This window comes from Hippopotamus amphibius, chromosome 17 (assembly GCF_030028045.1).
Source record: "Hippopotamus amphibius kiboko isolate mHipAmp2 chromosome 17, mHipAmp2.hap2, whole genome shotgun sequence".
In the NCBI taxonomy this organism is placed as follows: domain Eukaryota; kingdom Metazoa; phylum Chordata; class Mammalia; order Artiodactyla; family Hippopotamidae; genus Hippopotamus; species Hippopotamus amphibius.
The window spans coordinates 47281266-47298431 of NC_080202.1; the positions used below are offsets into that span (position 1 = coordinate 47281266).

At 37.9% G+C, this 17166-nt stretch overlaps 1 protein-coding gene across 11 annotated transcripts in view; it reads left to right on the top strand.

Moving 5' to 3' along the window:
- BPTF (bromodomain PHD finger transcription factor) overlaps positions 1-17166 on the top strand; it is a 136673-nt gene that overhangs the window by 92911 nt on the left and 26596 nt on the right. For 7 of the 11 annotated variants that reach the window (XM_057713988.1, XM_057713991.1, XM_057713989.1 and 4 more), the window contains 8 exons: positions 18-142; positions 890-1018; positions 3157-3307; positions 4349-4472; positions 7742-7988; positions 8719-8870; positions 9762-9870; positions 13511-13728. In XM_057713988.1, the coding sequence (XP_057569971.1) occupies positions 18-142; positions 890-1018; positions 3157-3307; positions 4349-4472; positions 7742-7988; positions 8719-8870; positions 9762-9870; positions 13511-13728 (1255 nt within the window). The remainder of the gene's footprint in view (positions 1-17; positions 143-889; positions 1019-3156; positions 3308-4348; positions 4473-7741; positions 7989-8718; positions 8871-9761; positions 9871-13510; positions 13729-17166) is intronic. The other 4 variants (XM_057713990.1, XM_057713995.1, XM_057713998.1 and 1 more) reach the window with 1 other exon arrangement.

Consider the following 17166-nt stretch of genomic DNA (forward strand, 5'->3'; position numbering starts at 1 on the left):
CTTGGGTTTTCTTTCAGGTACAGACTTCAGACCGTGAAGTCCTTAGCTGGCGTGAGTCTGATGTTGCGGTTACTGTGGGCAAGTCTGAGATGGGATGACATGGCAGCCAAGGCTCCTCCAGGAGGAGGGACTACACGGACAGGTAAGGTTTTTTTATTTTCTAATCTAAATTTTTAAAAATATCTTGACAGTTCGTTTTAAGCATATCTATTATTTATTAAATATAGTGCTAGTATTTTAAAAATACAGCTTTGCTCAAGTTTGGCAGCACGTGCTATACAATCCTGGGAGCAGGGTCGGGGGGTGCAGCTGATAAGGTGAGTCACTAATGTGTGAACCAGTGTGATTTTTTTTTTAATTAATTTTTATTAGAGTATAGTTGCTTTACAATGTTGTGTTAGTTTCTGCTATACAGCAAAGTGAATCAGCTATATGTGTACATATATCTCCTCTTTTTTGGGTTTCCTTCACACTTAGGTCACCACAGAGCATTGAGTAGAGCTCCCTGTGCTATGCAGTAGGTTCTCATTACCAGTATAAATGTTTGAAAGATATTTCTTACCATACAGTATAAATGATTTAAACTGGGACATCTGGAACCCTGTGCTTGCTGCTGCTCTCCTAGGATTTTTATTATTTTGACGGAATTTTGCAACCAGGAACTAAGCTGTCCCCAAACAGCATTTTGCTCAGTTTAGAAATTTTCAGTGAGGAGGAAACTCAGTATTGTTGCAGTGTAGTGATGGTCCTGTAGCCGTTCAACATTAAGCAAATGTTTCCAAAGGTTTATTCCACGTGTATCTCTTTTTTAAAGTACCAGATGTTGTACCTTTTTATTCTCTGAATATTTTGGGTGGTTATTAATACTATGTGAATTAAATCACCATAGAAACATCTGAAACTGAAATCACCACAACAGAAATTATTAAGAGGCGAGATGTTGGTCCTTACGGCATTCGATCTGAATACTGTATCAGGAAAATAATTTGTCCCATTGGAGTTCCAGAAGCACCAAAAGGTAAGGAGGAGAAAGAATTCTATTCTTTTACTATTCACCTGTTAGCCATATCTTTTAGGAAGTGAAGTTTGATTATAATTGTTTCTTTAACTCTTTATTCAACTTCTGAAAAAAATACTTTTTCATCACAAACTACTGTCGTTTTTAAATGATATTTAAGTAATAAACATAGCAAGATTCCACTAGGCACACAGTACATGCCTACAGCTATGGTGCCAAGCAGAGGAAGGGTACAAATACCTCTTGTAATTAAGATGTGGAGCAGTGGTTGACACTAGACCCTCAGCTTCAAGACAGCAGCCTTTGAGTCTGTCTGGTTGTAGTCCTGGAACCTGCTGCAGAATCTGACACAGAAGTGGTCAGTGAAGATTTGTTGACTCCAGGTTTCAAGCACTGTTGTGTAATACTTCAGTGCTCAGGGTGGAAACAACCTAAGAGGCATACAGCGTTACTCAGGAAGCGTTTATGGATACCTACGTGATAGGTACTAGGTGGCAGACACATAGGAGAATCCTGCCCCCGTTCTCAAGGAAGTAAAGGAAAGGTATGGTCAGTACTGTACTTGGGAATCAAAACTAGAAACACTGAAAAGAGTCCAGTAAGGTGTTCAGGTTCAAGATATGTTGATATAATTAGACAAAAATCAATAATTTAATTATATGTGCAATAAAAATACTTGGGGAGAAATCTATTAAGAAAAGTGTACAGGGGGCTTCCCTGGTGGCGCAGTGGCTAAGAGTCCGCCTGCCAATGCAGGGGACACGGGTTCGATTCCCGGTCTGGGAAGATGCCCCATGCTGCGGAACAACTAAGCCCGTGGGCCGCAACCACTGAGCCTGCTCTCTAGAGCCTACCAGCCACAACTACTGAAGGCCGCGTACGCCCCCCATGCTCCTCAACAAGAGAAGCCACAGCAATGAGAAGCCTGCACAGCGCAACGAAGAGTAGCCCTTGCTCGCTGCAGCTAGAGAAAGCCTGCACGCAGCAACGGAGACCCAACAGAGCCAAAAAATAAATAAATAAATAATAAATAAATAAATAAATATTTTTTTAAAAAAGAAAAAAAATATGTAAAAAGAAAATGCTGTTTATAAATAGAAGCTTACTATGTCATAGAAGTTAATTGACCCCAAATGTATAAACATAATTTTTTGAATCTTGATTGAATTAACTCAAAAGCTCATCTTGGGGAATAAATGACTGAGAATAGCTTTTTTGAAAAGAGTACCAATAAGGGGGTACCTGTCCTAATAGATGATGAGATATTAAAATAATTAAAACAGTGTTGACCTGGAACAGGAATAGACAGCTCAGTTGATAGGCAGAGACACACAGATGGCAAAAGGCGTTCCTGACCAGTCTTGACCCCACGGCCGTCGATGCAAACCACTGCAGTCTCCTTAAATCACTTTTCTTTTCTTGTATCACTTCATACAATTCAGGTCCTTCTGTTGTTTCAGTTTCCTTCTGTTGCTTGCCTGTGATTCTGCTGCTTCCCTCTTTCCTGAACATGTGGCAAGGTTCAATGCTTGTCTGTCTCTACTTTTTGTTTTTAAAATCTTATCATTGGAGATTATTCTTAATAATTTCCAATCCCTCCTTTACATTAGTGACTCTCCGATCCCTCTTCTCAGTGCACTGATAGGGAAATACAGATTGCCAGGGTTGTACATGTCAAGGACACCCAGCCCAACTGGGAGGACCACCCTGTGCTTCTTGAAGCAAATTGTATCCGTGTTGCAGTCTGAAAAATGAATTAGGCACCAGTCAAATGAGGGGGAAGGAGGCTAGGAACAGTGTTCCAGGCGGAGGGAACAGGCTGTGTAAAGGCTCATAGGGGGCCAGCACACCATTGCCATGAGCTTTGACCCACCCTCTGCTTTTGTTAATAAAGTTTGGTTGGAACACAGCCACACTTACTCACTTATGCATTGTCTTTGGCTCCTTTTATGATACAAAGGCAGAGTTGAGAAGTTGTAACAGAGACCATCTGGCCTGCATAGTCTAAAGTATTTACCATCTGGCCCTTTAAGAAAACGTTTGCCAATCCCTGCTTTTCATGATATAAGAGAAGATGCCAGAAATACTATAATTTTAGAAGCTATATTGCTTAAAATACTCTGATTTCTTTTCCAAAGAAACACCTACACCTCAGAGGAAAGGCCTTCGATCGAGTGCATTGCGGCCAAAGAGACCAGAAACGCCCAAGCAAACTGGCCCTGTTATTATTGAAACCTGGGTAGCAGAGGAAGAGTTGGAATTATGGGAGATCAGGGCGTTTGCTGAGAGGTAAGGACATGGTTTCCCTGTGCTGAGATACTGAAGGTTTTTTATCACTTCAGAATGAAAGAATTACCCCTTTAGTAGTTTATTCGTATATTCTAATTTGCTTCACCTTTTGAATTGCTAGCTGTGTATGCTTTATTAAAGTCTCCTTTCTAACTTTTATGAGTTGTTATCCACTTGTCAGTTTTTAACAATCTTGAGTTAACTGGGTTTTTTGGTTTGTTTTTTGTTTTGGTTTTGTTTTGGCTGCATTGGGTCTTCGTTGCAGCATGCGGGTTGTGGTGCTCGGGCTTCTCTCTAATTGTGGCCTGTGTGCTCAGTAGTTGCAGCACATGGGCTTAGTTGCCCCAAGGCATGTGGGATCTTAGTTCCCCAACCAGGGATCAAACCCGCCTCCCCTGCATTGGAAGGCGGATTCTTAACCACTGGACCACCAGGGAAGTCCCAACTGTTTTATTTTTAAATTGAAATAATATTATACTTTTCGTATAATGTGAAACTTAACCAGATTTCACTTAGTGTTAGATGCCAGATGCCTCACAGGATACAGGCATACTCATTTCATGGCGCTTTGCAGATACAGCATTTTTTACAAACTGAAGGTTTGTGGCAACCCTGCGTTGGGCAAGTCTATTGGCGCCATTTCCCTGACAGCATTTGCTCACTTTGTGTCTCTGTGTCGCATTTTGGTAATTCTTACAATATTTCAAATTTTTTCATCATTATTGTATGTGTTATAATCTGTGATCTGTGATGTTACTATGACGACTCACTGAAGACTCAGAGGGTTATTAGCATTTTTTAGCAATAAAGTATTTTTTAAATTAAGGTGTGTACATTTTTTTTTAGACATAATGCTATTGCACACTTAATGGACTACAGTATAGTATAAACATCACTTTTATATGCACTGGGAAACCAAAGAATTCATGTGACTTGCGTTATTGCAATATTTGCTTTATTGCAGTGGTCTGGAACCAAACCCACAATCTCTCTGAGGTATGCCTGTAGTTTCTGATAAATTCCTCCTTTCTTTTCCTGCAGAGTGGAAAAGGAAAAGGCACAAGCAGTTGAGCAGCAGGCTAAGGTTAGTGAACAGAAGAAGGCAGAGGACTTCAAGGCCCAAATGGAGGCTCACCTCAAACAGCAGCGATTGGCTGCTCAGCAGGTGGGGGAGTTGGTACCAGTCCCACCTGGAAACGAACTGACATTTTTAGCCAAATTCATGCACATTAAAAGCACAGTAATTGCATATTCGTGTGGTTTTATTTTTAAGTGTATCTCACATATATCTTAATTTTAGTGCTTGAAAATAACTGTGGATATACCAAGCTGTGGTTTCGCAAAAAGTGTACATATTTGAAGAATAATGTTTGAAGTGCGATTTTTCTTATTTATTATCTTTATAATTCAGTGAGTAGTTTCTAAAGGTAATTTTTTTCCTACAAATTTCCAATCCATAAAAATCTCTGTCATCTATGAAAAAAGCAAATTGTACGAAAAGTATGAGTTTGTTGTAGTTGGTGGTCATCAAGCTACTGTGGTGTCTTAGTATTTCCATACTGTGATGTACCATATGTGCCTGACTGTTTAGGGACCCACATAAAAGATAATTACCCCTTCATTCTGTTTAGAAGATACTATAAAAGGTTTTAGCCAAACTTGAATATATAAACTTTCAGCATTTGGATAAAACAGAAATATATAAAACAGATATCATTAACTTAGTTGCACATAACTTACTGAAAAATTACATATTATATAAATAAATTGAACTCCTCATTTCCTCACAATTTACCTTTTTCCACATATTTTATAAAATAGTTTTTCAAGTTCTTATCTTTTACAGTGGTTTACTATAGGTCATCTTCACTTTGATCGAATTTTGAGATAACAGCACTTTTGGATTTTTGTCATGTCTATCTGTCCACTCATAGAAAGACTGGCTAGTTGTTTTGTTTTTCATTTTACAGATGTGTTTTGTTATCTCTACACTGTAACCTAAGCTTTACTTTTTTGGGGGGGGGCGGGGGGTCAATTTCTTAAATTTGAAAAGAAGCTTTTCTCTGGCAATTGAAAGAACGTGAACTTGGTGACGTATTACCCTTCTAAGTCCCCCAAAAACATTACATTCTCTGCTTTTCCGATGTGTGCCAGTTTCTGAGGCAGTGGACATATGTCCTGCATATAGCTTGATTGAACAGAGCAGGATATACTTAATGTATACATTACTTCAAAATTTTTATTTAAAATATCTTTCTTGAAACAAGTCAATCTTCTTTTTTTTAAATCTCATTTTTATTATGTGACTCATTTTTATTGTACTATCCTTTAAGTATGTACAAATATCAAATAGGTCCAAACATGACATACAAAATCCCTCCATAAAATGATACATTTAAAAGAAATTTACACACTGCTTAAGATTTATATAAGCATTGTTAATGTACCGGATGATGTTTAATGAACCTAGTTGCCTCTCTCACCATGAATGTAATGCTTACTGCTATTGGAGATGCACGTGCCTGTCCTTCAGGAACTCAGCAGTGTCCACACTCTTCCACCACTTTCTCTGTTTAGAACTTCTGAGCAATCATCATCTTTCCAGTTCAACTGTGCAGTCCCTTGGCCTTTAGTTATTCTGAGCACACAGTCTGTGCATTTTACCTTATTTTGGTCTTATCAGCCAGTGACACCTAAGATAGTATTACCAAAACCCATGCCTTTTATTTATATATGTTATTTCTAGTTTTCTACTAATATAAACAGCAGTCGAGTTTACATCTCTGTGCTTGAGTCTTCTTTCTTTTGGTATTTTAGCTTATTTTCTCATAATAGATTCCAGGAATCTGAAATAATAATTAAAAGGTATAAATATCCTCAAGGCTAAGGATTTTTAATGCCAAACTGTTACCTGGAAAGCAGTGCCGGGCAGTGCTCCCCACACAGCTCATGGGTGTGCTCACCCCATGGCACTCTCACCACCACGAAGTCAGTCTTCGTTTCATACGCTTTCCACATTTAGCAATGAAGATGATCTAAACTCTGTTTTTTCTATGAAAAAAATTGAGAAATAATGACAGCTAGAGTTCAGTGACAAACTTGCCTTTTTAAGTGTGTGTACAAACCCAGCAGATTCTGTGGACATGTCAAATCTGTGATTTTTTACCCTGTAATGTAAAAAAAAAAAATTTATACAACTTTTAAAGGTTATACTCCATTTACAGTTATTACAAAATATTGGCTGTATTTCCCATAGTGAACATTTCCAGTTTTTGAAGGCATAGTCTGAGAAAATAACTACATGGTTAGTTTTTTTGTTTGTTTTTTTGCCTCCTTTTTTTTTTTTTTTTTTTAAACTGATTCAATCAGATGACATTTCTAAGAATCCAAAACTAAGCTCCTTTTCTTCTAAGGAATGAGAAATTATGTAGAATACCTCAAATTATTTTCAGGCATACAGAACATGTACAAAAGTAACAGTGAAAAGATTGGGTGTGCCGTCCTTGGTGAGCAGTTTTTGATGGCAAGAAATAGTTCAGCACTGCAGTTTGATCTTCGTACACGGCTCAGCTCCACCATTTACTAGCTCTGTGACCCTAGGCTAGTTTTTACAACCTCTCTGAGTTTCAGTCCCCTCATCTTTAAATCACAACACCAGCAACTTTATGGTCGAAGCATTAAATAAGATAATGAAGGTAAAGGGTCTGCCACCAGGTTTGTAGTCAGTGCCATCTGTAGTTTTTACATGTGTAAACTTAAAACTGTCATGTCAATAAGCTGTCAGGAAAAGGCGGCAATCTATGGGAAAAGAAACACAGGTTGTCTTTGGTAACCCTATAGTCTGAAAAATCAGATTATACCATTCTGTATAAAATAGTCTAAAGGATTTTTCTATAAAACTACTTGAACTGAAAAATGTAAGTCTAGAAAATTGTTTATAATTTTCAGTTTGCTTGGTTGCAGGTTTGCCAACTTGAGTAGTGATATTTAAATATTGACATGTTCTTTATGATTGGATAAGTTAACATTACAGTAAAACAGAATCCTTTTGCAGGTCCCATCATTTGCTATCTGTTCTAAACCCCACCACTGAATTGCAAGGTATCCCTGTCTCTAGTAAGATCACCCATGTCTCTTGTACTTTCAGCCTGAAAGCTTGGACGTTTGCACAAACTGGAAAAACTTGATCATTTCAAATTTTTGTTAACAATACTTACTACTTTTAATAAAGTATATGTGACTTAGAGTTATATTGCCTCTCTTAAGACAATAAATTCAAGTGTAAATTTATATGGGCATATTTTCAGAAATAAAATATTTTAGAGATTTGGTGTAGTTTCTTAGATTGGGAGGAATTGTGTCTGGACTTCTTACAGAATGGTGTTTGTATTTGAAACAATTTTAGTTCATGTTTTCTCTCCCTGACTTTTCTAGAAACGATTGGAACAGCAGAAGCCTACAGTAATTGCAGCTTCCACTACTTCCCCAACAAACAGTACAACTAGTACCATCTCTCCAGCACAGAAAGTTATGGTGGCCCCCATAAGTGGCTCAGTTACAACTGGGACTAAAATGGTACTAACTACTAAAGTTGGATCTCCAGCTACAGTAACATTCCAGCAGAACAAGAACTTTCACCAGACCTTTGCTACCTGGGTTAAGCAAGGCCAGTCAAATTCAGGTACACAACTGTGATTAAATAAAAGATTGCTTTCATTCAGAAATTTCAGTTCTTTACCTACTGAAATGAAACGTTTCTGTAGAAAGTTATTTTTCTTCTGCAGCTGATTGAGCAAACAAACTGTAACAGTAGGTTTGTTACAGATAATATTCATAATATGACATTAGCAAAACTCCTCTCTTACATTATTTCACTTTCAACATGAACATGGTTCACTTACTTTGAGTAGAGAGGAATGTTTTTCTTAAAAATACAAAATAGCCACATTTCATGCATTGGTGCCTTCCTAGAAGTCACTACGTTGCTGGTTATTTTAAATCTGAAGCTTATTAAATGTCTTATACCCCATTAGCCACCAGCACAGCTGCCACATCTGCTACAACCATTGCCAGCACAGGTCAGACGTTCCAAATTACAGGCAGTCCAGTCACTATGGCAGGAAAAGTAATTACCAAACTGCCACTTCCTGCAAACAGCAAGATTGTCGCTGTAAATGTGCCAGCAACCCAAGGAGGTAAGGGAGATGTGAAGAGTTTTAATTCACATTTGCCAGATCATACTGTTGCCATTATTTTTCATTTCCTTTTCGCTGATTTCAGTCTTCAGATCTCACATTTTATGTAGCCCACTATAAACCCCTGCCACACCTAGTTTCTCCTGAGAAACCAAGCAATGCCTAATGTTTTATTCAAGGGGCAGTTATTAATTACTCCTTCATCTTTTTTTTAAGGCGTTGTTCAAGTACAGCAGAAAGTCCTGGGTATCATTCCATCGAGTACAGGTACAAGTCAGCAAACCTTTACTTCATTCCAGCCCAGGACAGCAACAGTCACCATTAGGCCCAATACCTCAGGCTCTGGAGGAACCACAAGCACGTCCCAAGTAAGAGTTCTTTACAGGTGTCTTTGGTGTTAACCACATTGGTTGAAATTTTTAGAATGGCTTCTTCAGGATTAATCCAACTTCTAATTTTTCTTTGTCTTTTACTTAATCTGTGACAAAGTACTGATTTTTTAAGAATCTGTTAGCTGTATTTCTAGTGAACTGTTCATTTTTAACATTTAGTTAATAGCACATTAGTCTGGTTTATGAATCATAAGAATTGCTTTCCAGGATTTTACAAAGAAAATGTCTTTATCGAAAACAATGGGCAGCACTGGATCACCCAGGAAAACGTGCTATGCACCTAAGAAGTAAAGTGAAAAATAGAGTCCATAGCACTAACTAGTCTATCAGCTGATTTGCACACGTGCTAGATACATCATTTCTTTGGCACTAGTCTTTTGCAAAAGGTGTAATGTTTTGCAGACTTGAGAATGTTCTGAACTTAACACTGAAGATAATAGGTATGCTCTGTAGTCTCTCCTTTAAAGTATAAAAGAACTTTTGGTTTCTGATCTGCCGCCTGTGTTCCCTGGGTTACAGATAAGGATTGGAGCCCAGGGAAAATAGGACTCATCATTTTCCTGTGAGCAGCTATAGTGGTTATAGAGCAGAGCTTTCCTGGGTCTTGTTCCTTCCTTTTAGTCAGTAGGCTCTTCTTGGTATCAGTGACAAGGAGTTTCATGTGATCTCATTGGAATTACGTTTTCTCCCCTCAAAATTGTCTTTATTCTGATGCTTAATATAATTTAATATGTAATGCCCAAGCGCCTCTGTGATTTCTATACACATGTTTACTAATATAGAATGTTTAAAGATCTCTGTTCTAAGTCCATCATGCTTCAGTCTTTTAAAAACATTTTAATTCATTGTCCTTTGTGTCATTTGTAGGTAATCACAGGGCCTCAGATCCGCCCTGGTATGACGGTGATTAGAACACCACTCCAACAGTCAACACTAGGAAAGGCAATTATTCGAACACCTGTGATGGTACAGCCAGGTATACATCCGTCCAGTATTATCATTTTACATCTGAAGAGCTAGTCTAGGAAATCTGTAATACGCTGTTGGCACTCTACATACTAGAAAATACCAACATGAATTAAGACTAAAAAGCATACTAAATTTCTGATTTATCATGGGATGCACCCATAGATTTTATTTCTTTTCTGGCATTGTCAGTAAGAGAAAGGCAGTTCTAAGTATGCTTGTTAAAAATGTTCTTAAAACCTCTAGTAAATGGGACATATACATTCAGATCATTTTATCTTTTGCCACACAGTCTGTGTGGCAAAAGATAAAATCAAGGAAATGGCTAAGAGGCATTTAAATGGAAAGCATAAAACAAGATTACAAAGGCAATGCCTGCCCTTTTTAATGTGAATAAGTTAAAGCTCCCATATTAAAAGTTGAAGCCTATAAAGAGTGAGTGAAAAAGAAAATCTAACTATACATTTATGAGAAGCATACCTAAAAGCAAATTACCGTGGGAGATGAAAAATAAAAAGATGGTCAAAGACACATGAAATAAAGGACAAAAGAAGAAAGAAGGGGAGGGCGGAGGAAAGACATGCATAATGCTACCAGTATTGAACAGAGTCGAATTCAGTATTTTAAAAAAACAACTAGGACAAAGAGAGTCATTTTATATTGGCTTAAAGACTGCAATGAAGGAGCAATCTTGGATCTTTAAATAAGATGTCATTGAAGTGTATAAAGCAAAAACTATTTGAAATCAAGGAGGGGTTAACAGAAGCATAGTAGACCAGAAACAGACTGTATCAACTTTTGTACCTTTAGGAATGCACATTAGTTTTAAATATTTATGAGCTATTTGTATGAAAACGGTCTTATAATGAGCCATAGGTAAAACCTTGATGAATTCCAAAGAGTAGAATGTAGGCTCCATTTTTTGTAGTAAAGCTAGAAATTAATATTAAGATACTATACTAAGGACCTTTACTTGCTTGGAATTTAAGCATGTGTGTTCTCAAAACTAATTTTTATGTTAAAGAAACATCAAATGTGTCATTACAAACAGATTATCAAATAGCAACTGAAGCCAGGTTGCAAAGCTGAACTGAGAGGCAAATTCATTCAACAAATATTTGAGCACCTACTCTAGACAGTTGAAACACAGTGGTGAGCAAAACAGACCAAAAAAAACACAAAAAACAAAAAACCTGTATCAAATCTTAATTAGAAGTTAGAAAAATATATAAAACAAGTACTAAATGAAAACAGGAAGAAGGAAGTAAGATACAAGTAATAATAAGACAAAAAAGGCAAATATTAAACCTTTTTGTTTTTGTTTTGCAAGTCTAGTCTTGAGGGAGCAAAATGCTAGTTTACAAAAAGTAGGAATGAGAAAGTGCTATAAAAAATAGAATGAACTAAATATGTTTGAATAACAAGGCATAATTATATACTATGCTTATAAATTTCAAGTCTTAATGACTCACATTAAGGAAAGAAATTTGGCAAGTTGCCATAGTATTACCTACAAAAAGAATTCCAGACCTCATGGTTTTATGCATAAAAGTCTTTGAAATGGTTAGGAAACAATTTCCTTCTTATAAAAAATAGTTTCAGGACATAAGGAAAAGGGAGTAAATAAATTCTTTCCCATTCATTTTACAGATTTAGCATAATTCTAAAACAAAACGTAGCATCGTTTTTTAAAGGAAGTCTCCTAATGCCTAAGCAAAATTTACCCTGGAGAAGAAAGTGGTTCATTATTTCAGTTAATGCTATAGAGACAATTGATAAAATTCAGTATCTGTGTTTAAAAATAGCTGTTAGGTAGGCAGCTAACTAAAAGGAAAGATAAAACTAATGTAAAGAAGAAGAAAAGTTTATAGAAGAAAAATGATAATATACTTAGACTTGCATATGTGAATATATAGGTTCACATATGAGTATGTCTGGTGTGTCGTATGAAAAGCAAGGTGGCTGCGGGGCTGGTGGGGCTCAGTGATGACAGAGAGGTAGAGGGTGGGTGGACATGTGTGGTGTGTGCCTGAGTGTGTGCAGGTCAACTTATCCCGGTTCCTACCACCACGCCAGCCTTGCCCAAAGTCGAATGCTCCCAGGATGTAATACGTGTTTTAATTTTTGAATTTGTATTTTGATGATAATCTAAAAATAAACATGTGCATATTGGGGATCATCTGAATGACCATCATATACTCCGTCAGTACCGACCCTTTTATCCATCTGTGTTTATGATGACACAATATCAATACAAGGTGATAAGCGGAAGTAACTTTTCATGAACTGTGCCTCAAACTGCAGTACAAGGACATAGTGCTGGGGTCACTTGTCTATATATACTATACTGTTTTTCGATTCATCTTGAAGAACAGATGGATAACAATAACCAAACAAAAGTTTATTTAGAAGAAAGAGTAATGATGAGAAACTTGTAGTGTCAGTTTTTAAAGCATATTTACAAGCCACCAGAATTTAGGAGCATAATACCAAAGGAAACTAGACCAACTGAAGAAATGCAGACACTGTGATGCTATCATACTATTTCTGATTGCTGGAATATGTTGCTTTAGTGATAGGGTTGGCAGGGGTTCAATGAAATGGGCACGCAGTGGTGGTGGGGGTATGAATGGGTATAACCTTTCTAAATTCAGTTTAGTGTTATGTTCCTACTGTGAACCCAGTAATTTGGGGAGGACTTTATTCTGAGGAAATAATTAGAAGCACATAAAAATTTATAAGAATTTCACCATGGTTTTAAGAAAAGAGAAAAGGGGAAAGTGTTCTAATGTCAAAATAGGTTTAATTTTATACATAATGCAATAATATTAAGCACCGGTCATTAAAAGAAATATACACAGAAATATATCTGTAGACACAAGGAAAAACAGGAAGTAAGTATGAAACTTCAGAAATGTAATATTATTTACTAATTAATAATGAATTCAAACTTTGTAAAATCAGCTACCAGATAATTACCACCTGCTTTTTCTTCCAGTTTCATCAGGTTAAATGAGAAACAGAAGTTTTTAGAAGACTGTAGAGCCATTTCAGTTAAACTTCACTCTGTAGATGTTTATTGAACAGTAACCATGGAAGCATTTGTTGAGCACCTTGCTCTAGTATTGAGGATACAGGGGTTCTTGCCCTCTTGGTTCTCCCAGACTATTTTGCAGATGGCTGTAAGAAAAGCTCATTTATAAATATAATTGGCCCAGAATATTCCAGATTCTATACGTTTTGTTTAAAAATCACATGAATTAATTATGTATTAGATTATTATCTTTTCATTTATATTCCTAAGGAAAGGCAGCCTAGTGGCACATTTTACATATGCTCGTTCATCTTCCCTGATGTCGTTTTGGCTTTAGATTCATAGGAAGAGCATTAATTGTATTGTTTTGTTTTGTTTGACTCTGCTGCAGAGAGTAGGAGAGTAGTTGTTAGTGAGCTGAGTGAGAGCAGGCTCACTGACAAACCAGGCGGGTCCTTTGGGCTTGGATATATGACTGAATGCATCCGTCTGTCGGCATCCCATAAGTCTTTTTGAAAATAGAGAAGAATACATTCATCTGAAGTGCTGAACAATATTTCAACTCAAAGTACTGCTCAGGGCATAGACGCACTCTAATGCTTTGCTGTTTGTATAGGTACTCCTCAGCAGGTGGTGACGCAGATCATCAGAGGGCAGCCTGTTTCCACTGCGATCTCTGCCCCTAGTACAGTTTCCTCAACACCTGCGCAGAAAGCGTTAACTTCAGGAACACCCACTACAAATCTGCAGTCTTCAGCCTCACAGCCCCCTCGCCCCCAGCAAGGACAGGTGAAGCTTACCATGGCTCAACTCACCCAGTTAACACAAGGCCACGTAAGTAATGTGACTTCCATTTTAACTTTAGAAGTGACCTTAAGTACTTTTTTTTTTTAAGAACTTTTTTTGAGATATAATTGACATACAATGAACTGCATATATTTAAAGTGTACAATTTGGTACTTTTTTTCTTATTAGTAATGTATATTTGGCAATCCCAGTCTCCCAATTCATCCCCACCTCGCCCCAGCTTTCCCCCCTTGGTGTCCATATGTTTGTTCTCTACATCTGTGTCTCTATTTCTGCCTTGCAAACCGGTTGATCTGTACCATTTTTCTAGATTTCACATATATGCGTTAATATACGATATTTGTTTTTCTCTTTCTGACTGACTTCACTCTGTATGACAGTCTCTAGGTCCATCCATGTCTCTACAGATGTCCCAATTTCGTTCCTTTTTATGGCTGAGTGATATGCCATTGTATATATGTACCACATCTTCTTTATCCATTCATCTGTTGATGGATATTGCTTCCATGTCCTGGCTATTGTAAATAGTGCTGCCATGAACATTGGGGGGCCTGTGTCTTTTTGAATTATGGTTTTCTCTGAGTATATGCCCAGTAACTTATTCTTAGCTGTAAGTTTTAAAACGTGTACTTATTTTTGGGAGTTTAAAAATGTACTTATTTTTTTAAATGGCTGGTTCCTAGAATCAAACAAAACTACTACTTTTTTTTTAATTAATTAATTATTTATTTTATTGGTTGTGTTGAGTCTTCATTGCTGCACACGGGCTTTCTCCAGTTGCGGCAAGCGGGGGCTGCTCTTCGTTGTGGTGTGCGGGCTTCTCATTGTGGTGGCCTCTTTTGTTGTAGAGCATGGGCTCTAGGCACGTGGGCTTCAGTAGTTGCAGCATATGGCCTCAATGGTTGTGGCTCATGGGCTCTAGAGCTCAGGCTCAATAGTTGTGGTGCATGGGCTTAGTTGCTCCACGGCATGTGATATCTTCCTGGGGCAGGGCTCGAACCCATGTCCCCTGCATTGGCAGGCGGATTCTTACCCACTGCGCCACCTAGGAAGTCCCAAAACTACTTCTTAAAGGCAGAGTATAATAACCCTCAACTATCCATATTTCTGAGATCGTGAGCTATTTATTTGGCTGCATCGGGTCTTAGTTTGTGGCACGTGGGATCTTTCATTGTGGTGCGCAGGCTTCCCTCTAGCTGTGGTGCGGGGGCTCCAGAGCACACAGGCTTAGTTGCCCCGCAGTATGTGGGATCTTAGTTCCCTAACCAGGGATCGAACCGGTGTCCTCTGCATTGGAAGACAGATTCTTAACCCGGGACCACCAGGGAAGTCCCTGGATAACCCTTTTAACCACCAAAATGTTACTAGTTAACCAGTTTGGGAAAAATAAAATTTGAGTACATTAAGCTGTTTTATTGCAACACTTAATATTATCAGTTCTTCTAATAGTAATCAGTAGATGGAATGCAGTTCCCATCAAAATCCTGAGAGATATGTCTTGAAACTTGATGAGCTGATTTTTTTAATTTATGTGGAAGTTCAAAGGATCAAGAATAACTACAACACTTTTGAAGAAAAGGAAGATTTGCCCTATGTGGTAGCCTGATATCAAAACTTATTATACTGCTTCACTAATTAATGTAGTCAGGTACAGACACAAGGATAGATAGACCATTAGATATAGAACAGTAGAAAGGGACCTGTGCGTATGTGTGGACACTGGTTGTATGAGATGGGTGGCATCGCAGATAATTGAAAGGACAGACTTTTCAGTAAAGGGTTCTGGGACAGTTGAGTATATACGGGAAACCATGAACTTGGACCACTATCTCACTCATAAACTCAGTTCCAGAAGATAAAAGTCCTGACTGTGAAAGGTAAAACTATAATATTTTAGAAGATAGGAAAGGTTTTCTTAAAGACAGAAAATACTAGACATAAAGGAAAAGATTCCTAATTCAACAACATTAGAAATAAAAACTTCCGTTCATCAAACATTACAAAAGAGTGGAAATCATGAGGGAAGGTGTAAATACAACCAGCTAAGGACTATTCTCCAGAATACATGAAGAATTACTACTATAGATTAAGAAGGAAAAAGATCCAGACAGCTCGGTAGAGAAAAAGAACAAACAAACTTGGTGAGGAAAGAGGAAATCTAAATGTCCACAAATCCAAAAAACTGCTGAATTTTGTTAGTCATGAAAGAAATGCATATTAAAACCATATACCTAAGAGATTGGTATAGACTAAAATATCAGACAGAATCAAGAGATAGCAAAGATATGGAGCAGAATGAACTGTCATACACAACTGGCAGCAGTATAAATTGGTTTAGCCACCATGGAAAACTCCTAGACACTGTCTGGCAAAGTTGGAGACACACGTGCCCCAGGTTACGGTAGTTCTCCTTCTAGGTACGTTCCCTAGAGGAGTTCTTGCTCATCTGAGCACCAGGGTAGTGGACATGAGCATGTACAGCAGCATTGTTCATAGGAGTCAAAAACTGGAAGCAACCCAAGTGTCAGTCTGCAGTCAGTTAGATAAATAAGTTGCCTTCCTACAGCAATGGAAATGAACATACTATAGCTGCATGGAACCACATTGTTGAGCTAAATAAAGAAGCAGGTAACAGACTTACATCATGATCTGTTTGCGTAAGATTCAGAAACAGGCAAAACTAGCTACATGTGTAGGGTGATGGGGCTGCTGCATTGCCTTCCTGGATGGGGCACTGTTCGTATTCTTCACGAATGGTGCTCCTGAAGTTGTGCACCTGTGGTCCTGTGGAGATCTATACCCAAGTGGTTGCACTGTGAAGAACTGCAGTTATCGTAACAGTGAGAGTAGTGCTTACCTCTAGGGCAAAGGAAGGGAATTAAGATCAGAGCAGGTCCTGTGAGGGCCTTCTTGGATACTGGCAGTGATGATCTGAATGCCTCTGTTATAGATGCTCACTTTATAATGATTCTTTAAATGATACTTGGTGTTTTATGTAGTCTTGACTATGCACAAAAATATTTTAGAAAAGCAGGAGTGAATAAGGGGCTCATGAGTAAAGTGCATGGAGCTTAGCATTAGTATATGAATTTTGTAGCAACAATTTTGGCTGTTGGGAACTTGGGGTGGGTTGTTTTTACATTTGCTTTCTAATTCTTGACCGTGTTCCTGGTGGTTGAGGATTAAGAAGTCCTGGACAGAAGAGGCAATATGTACGGCGTTTTTAGTTCCTAGTCCCCATTTGGATGACAACTCAGACATTAGTGACCGTCCTCAAGTGGTGTTTGCATTCCATGTCTAGAACCCTAAGCTTTCTGTACTGCGGCACACTCCAACACACTCCGTAGCTCATTTGGTACATAGCGAAAAAACTGAAACTAGGAGACCTGATCTCATTATATCTCATCTTGAACTTGTTCTCTCTCACTCTGGAAAAGGGACTTGAACTTTCTAACTTGAGTTGCC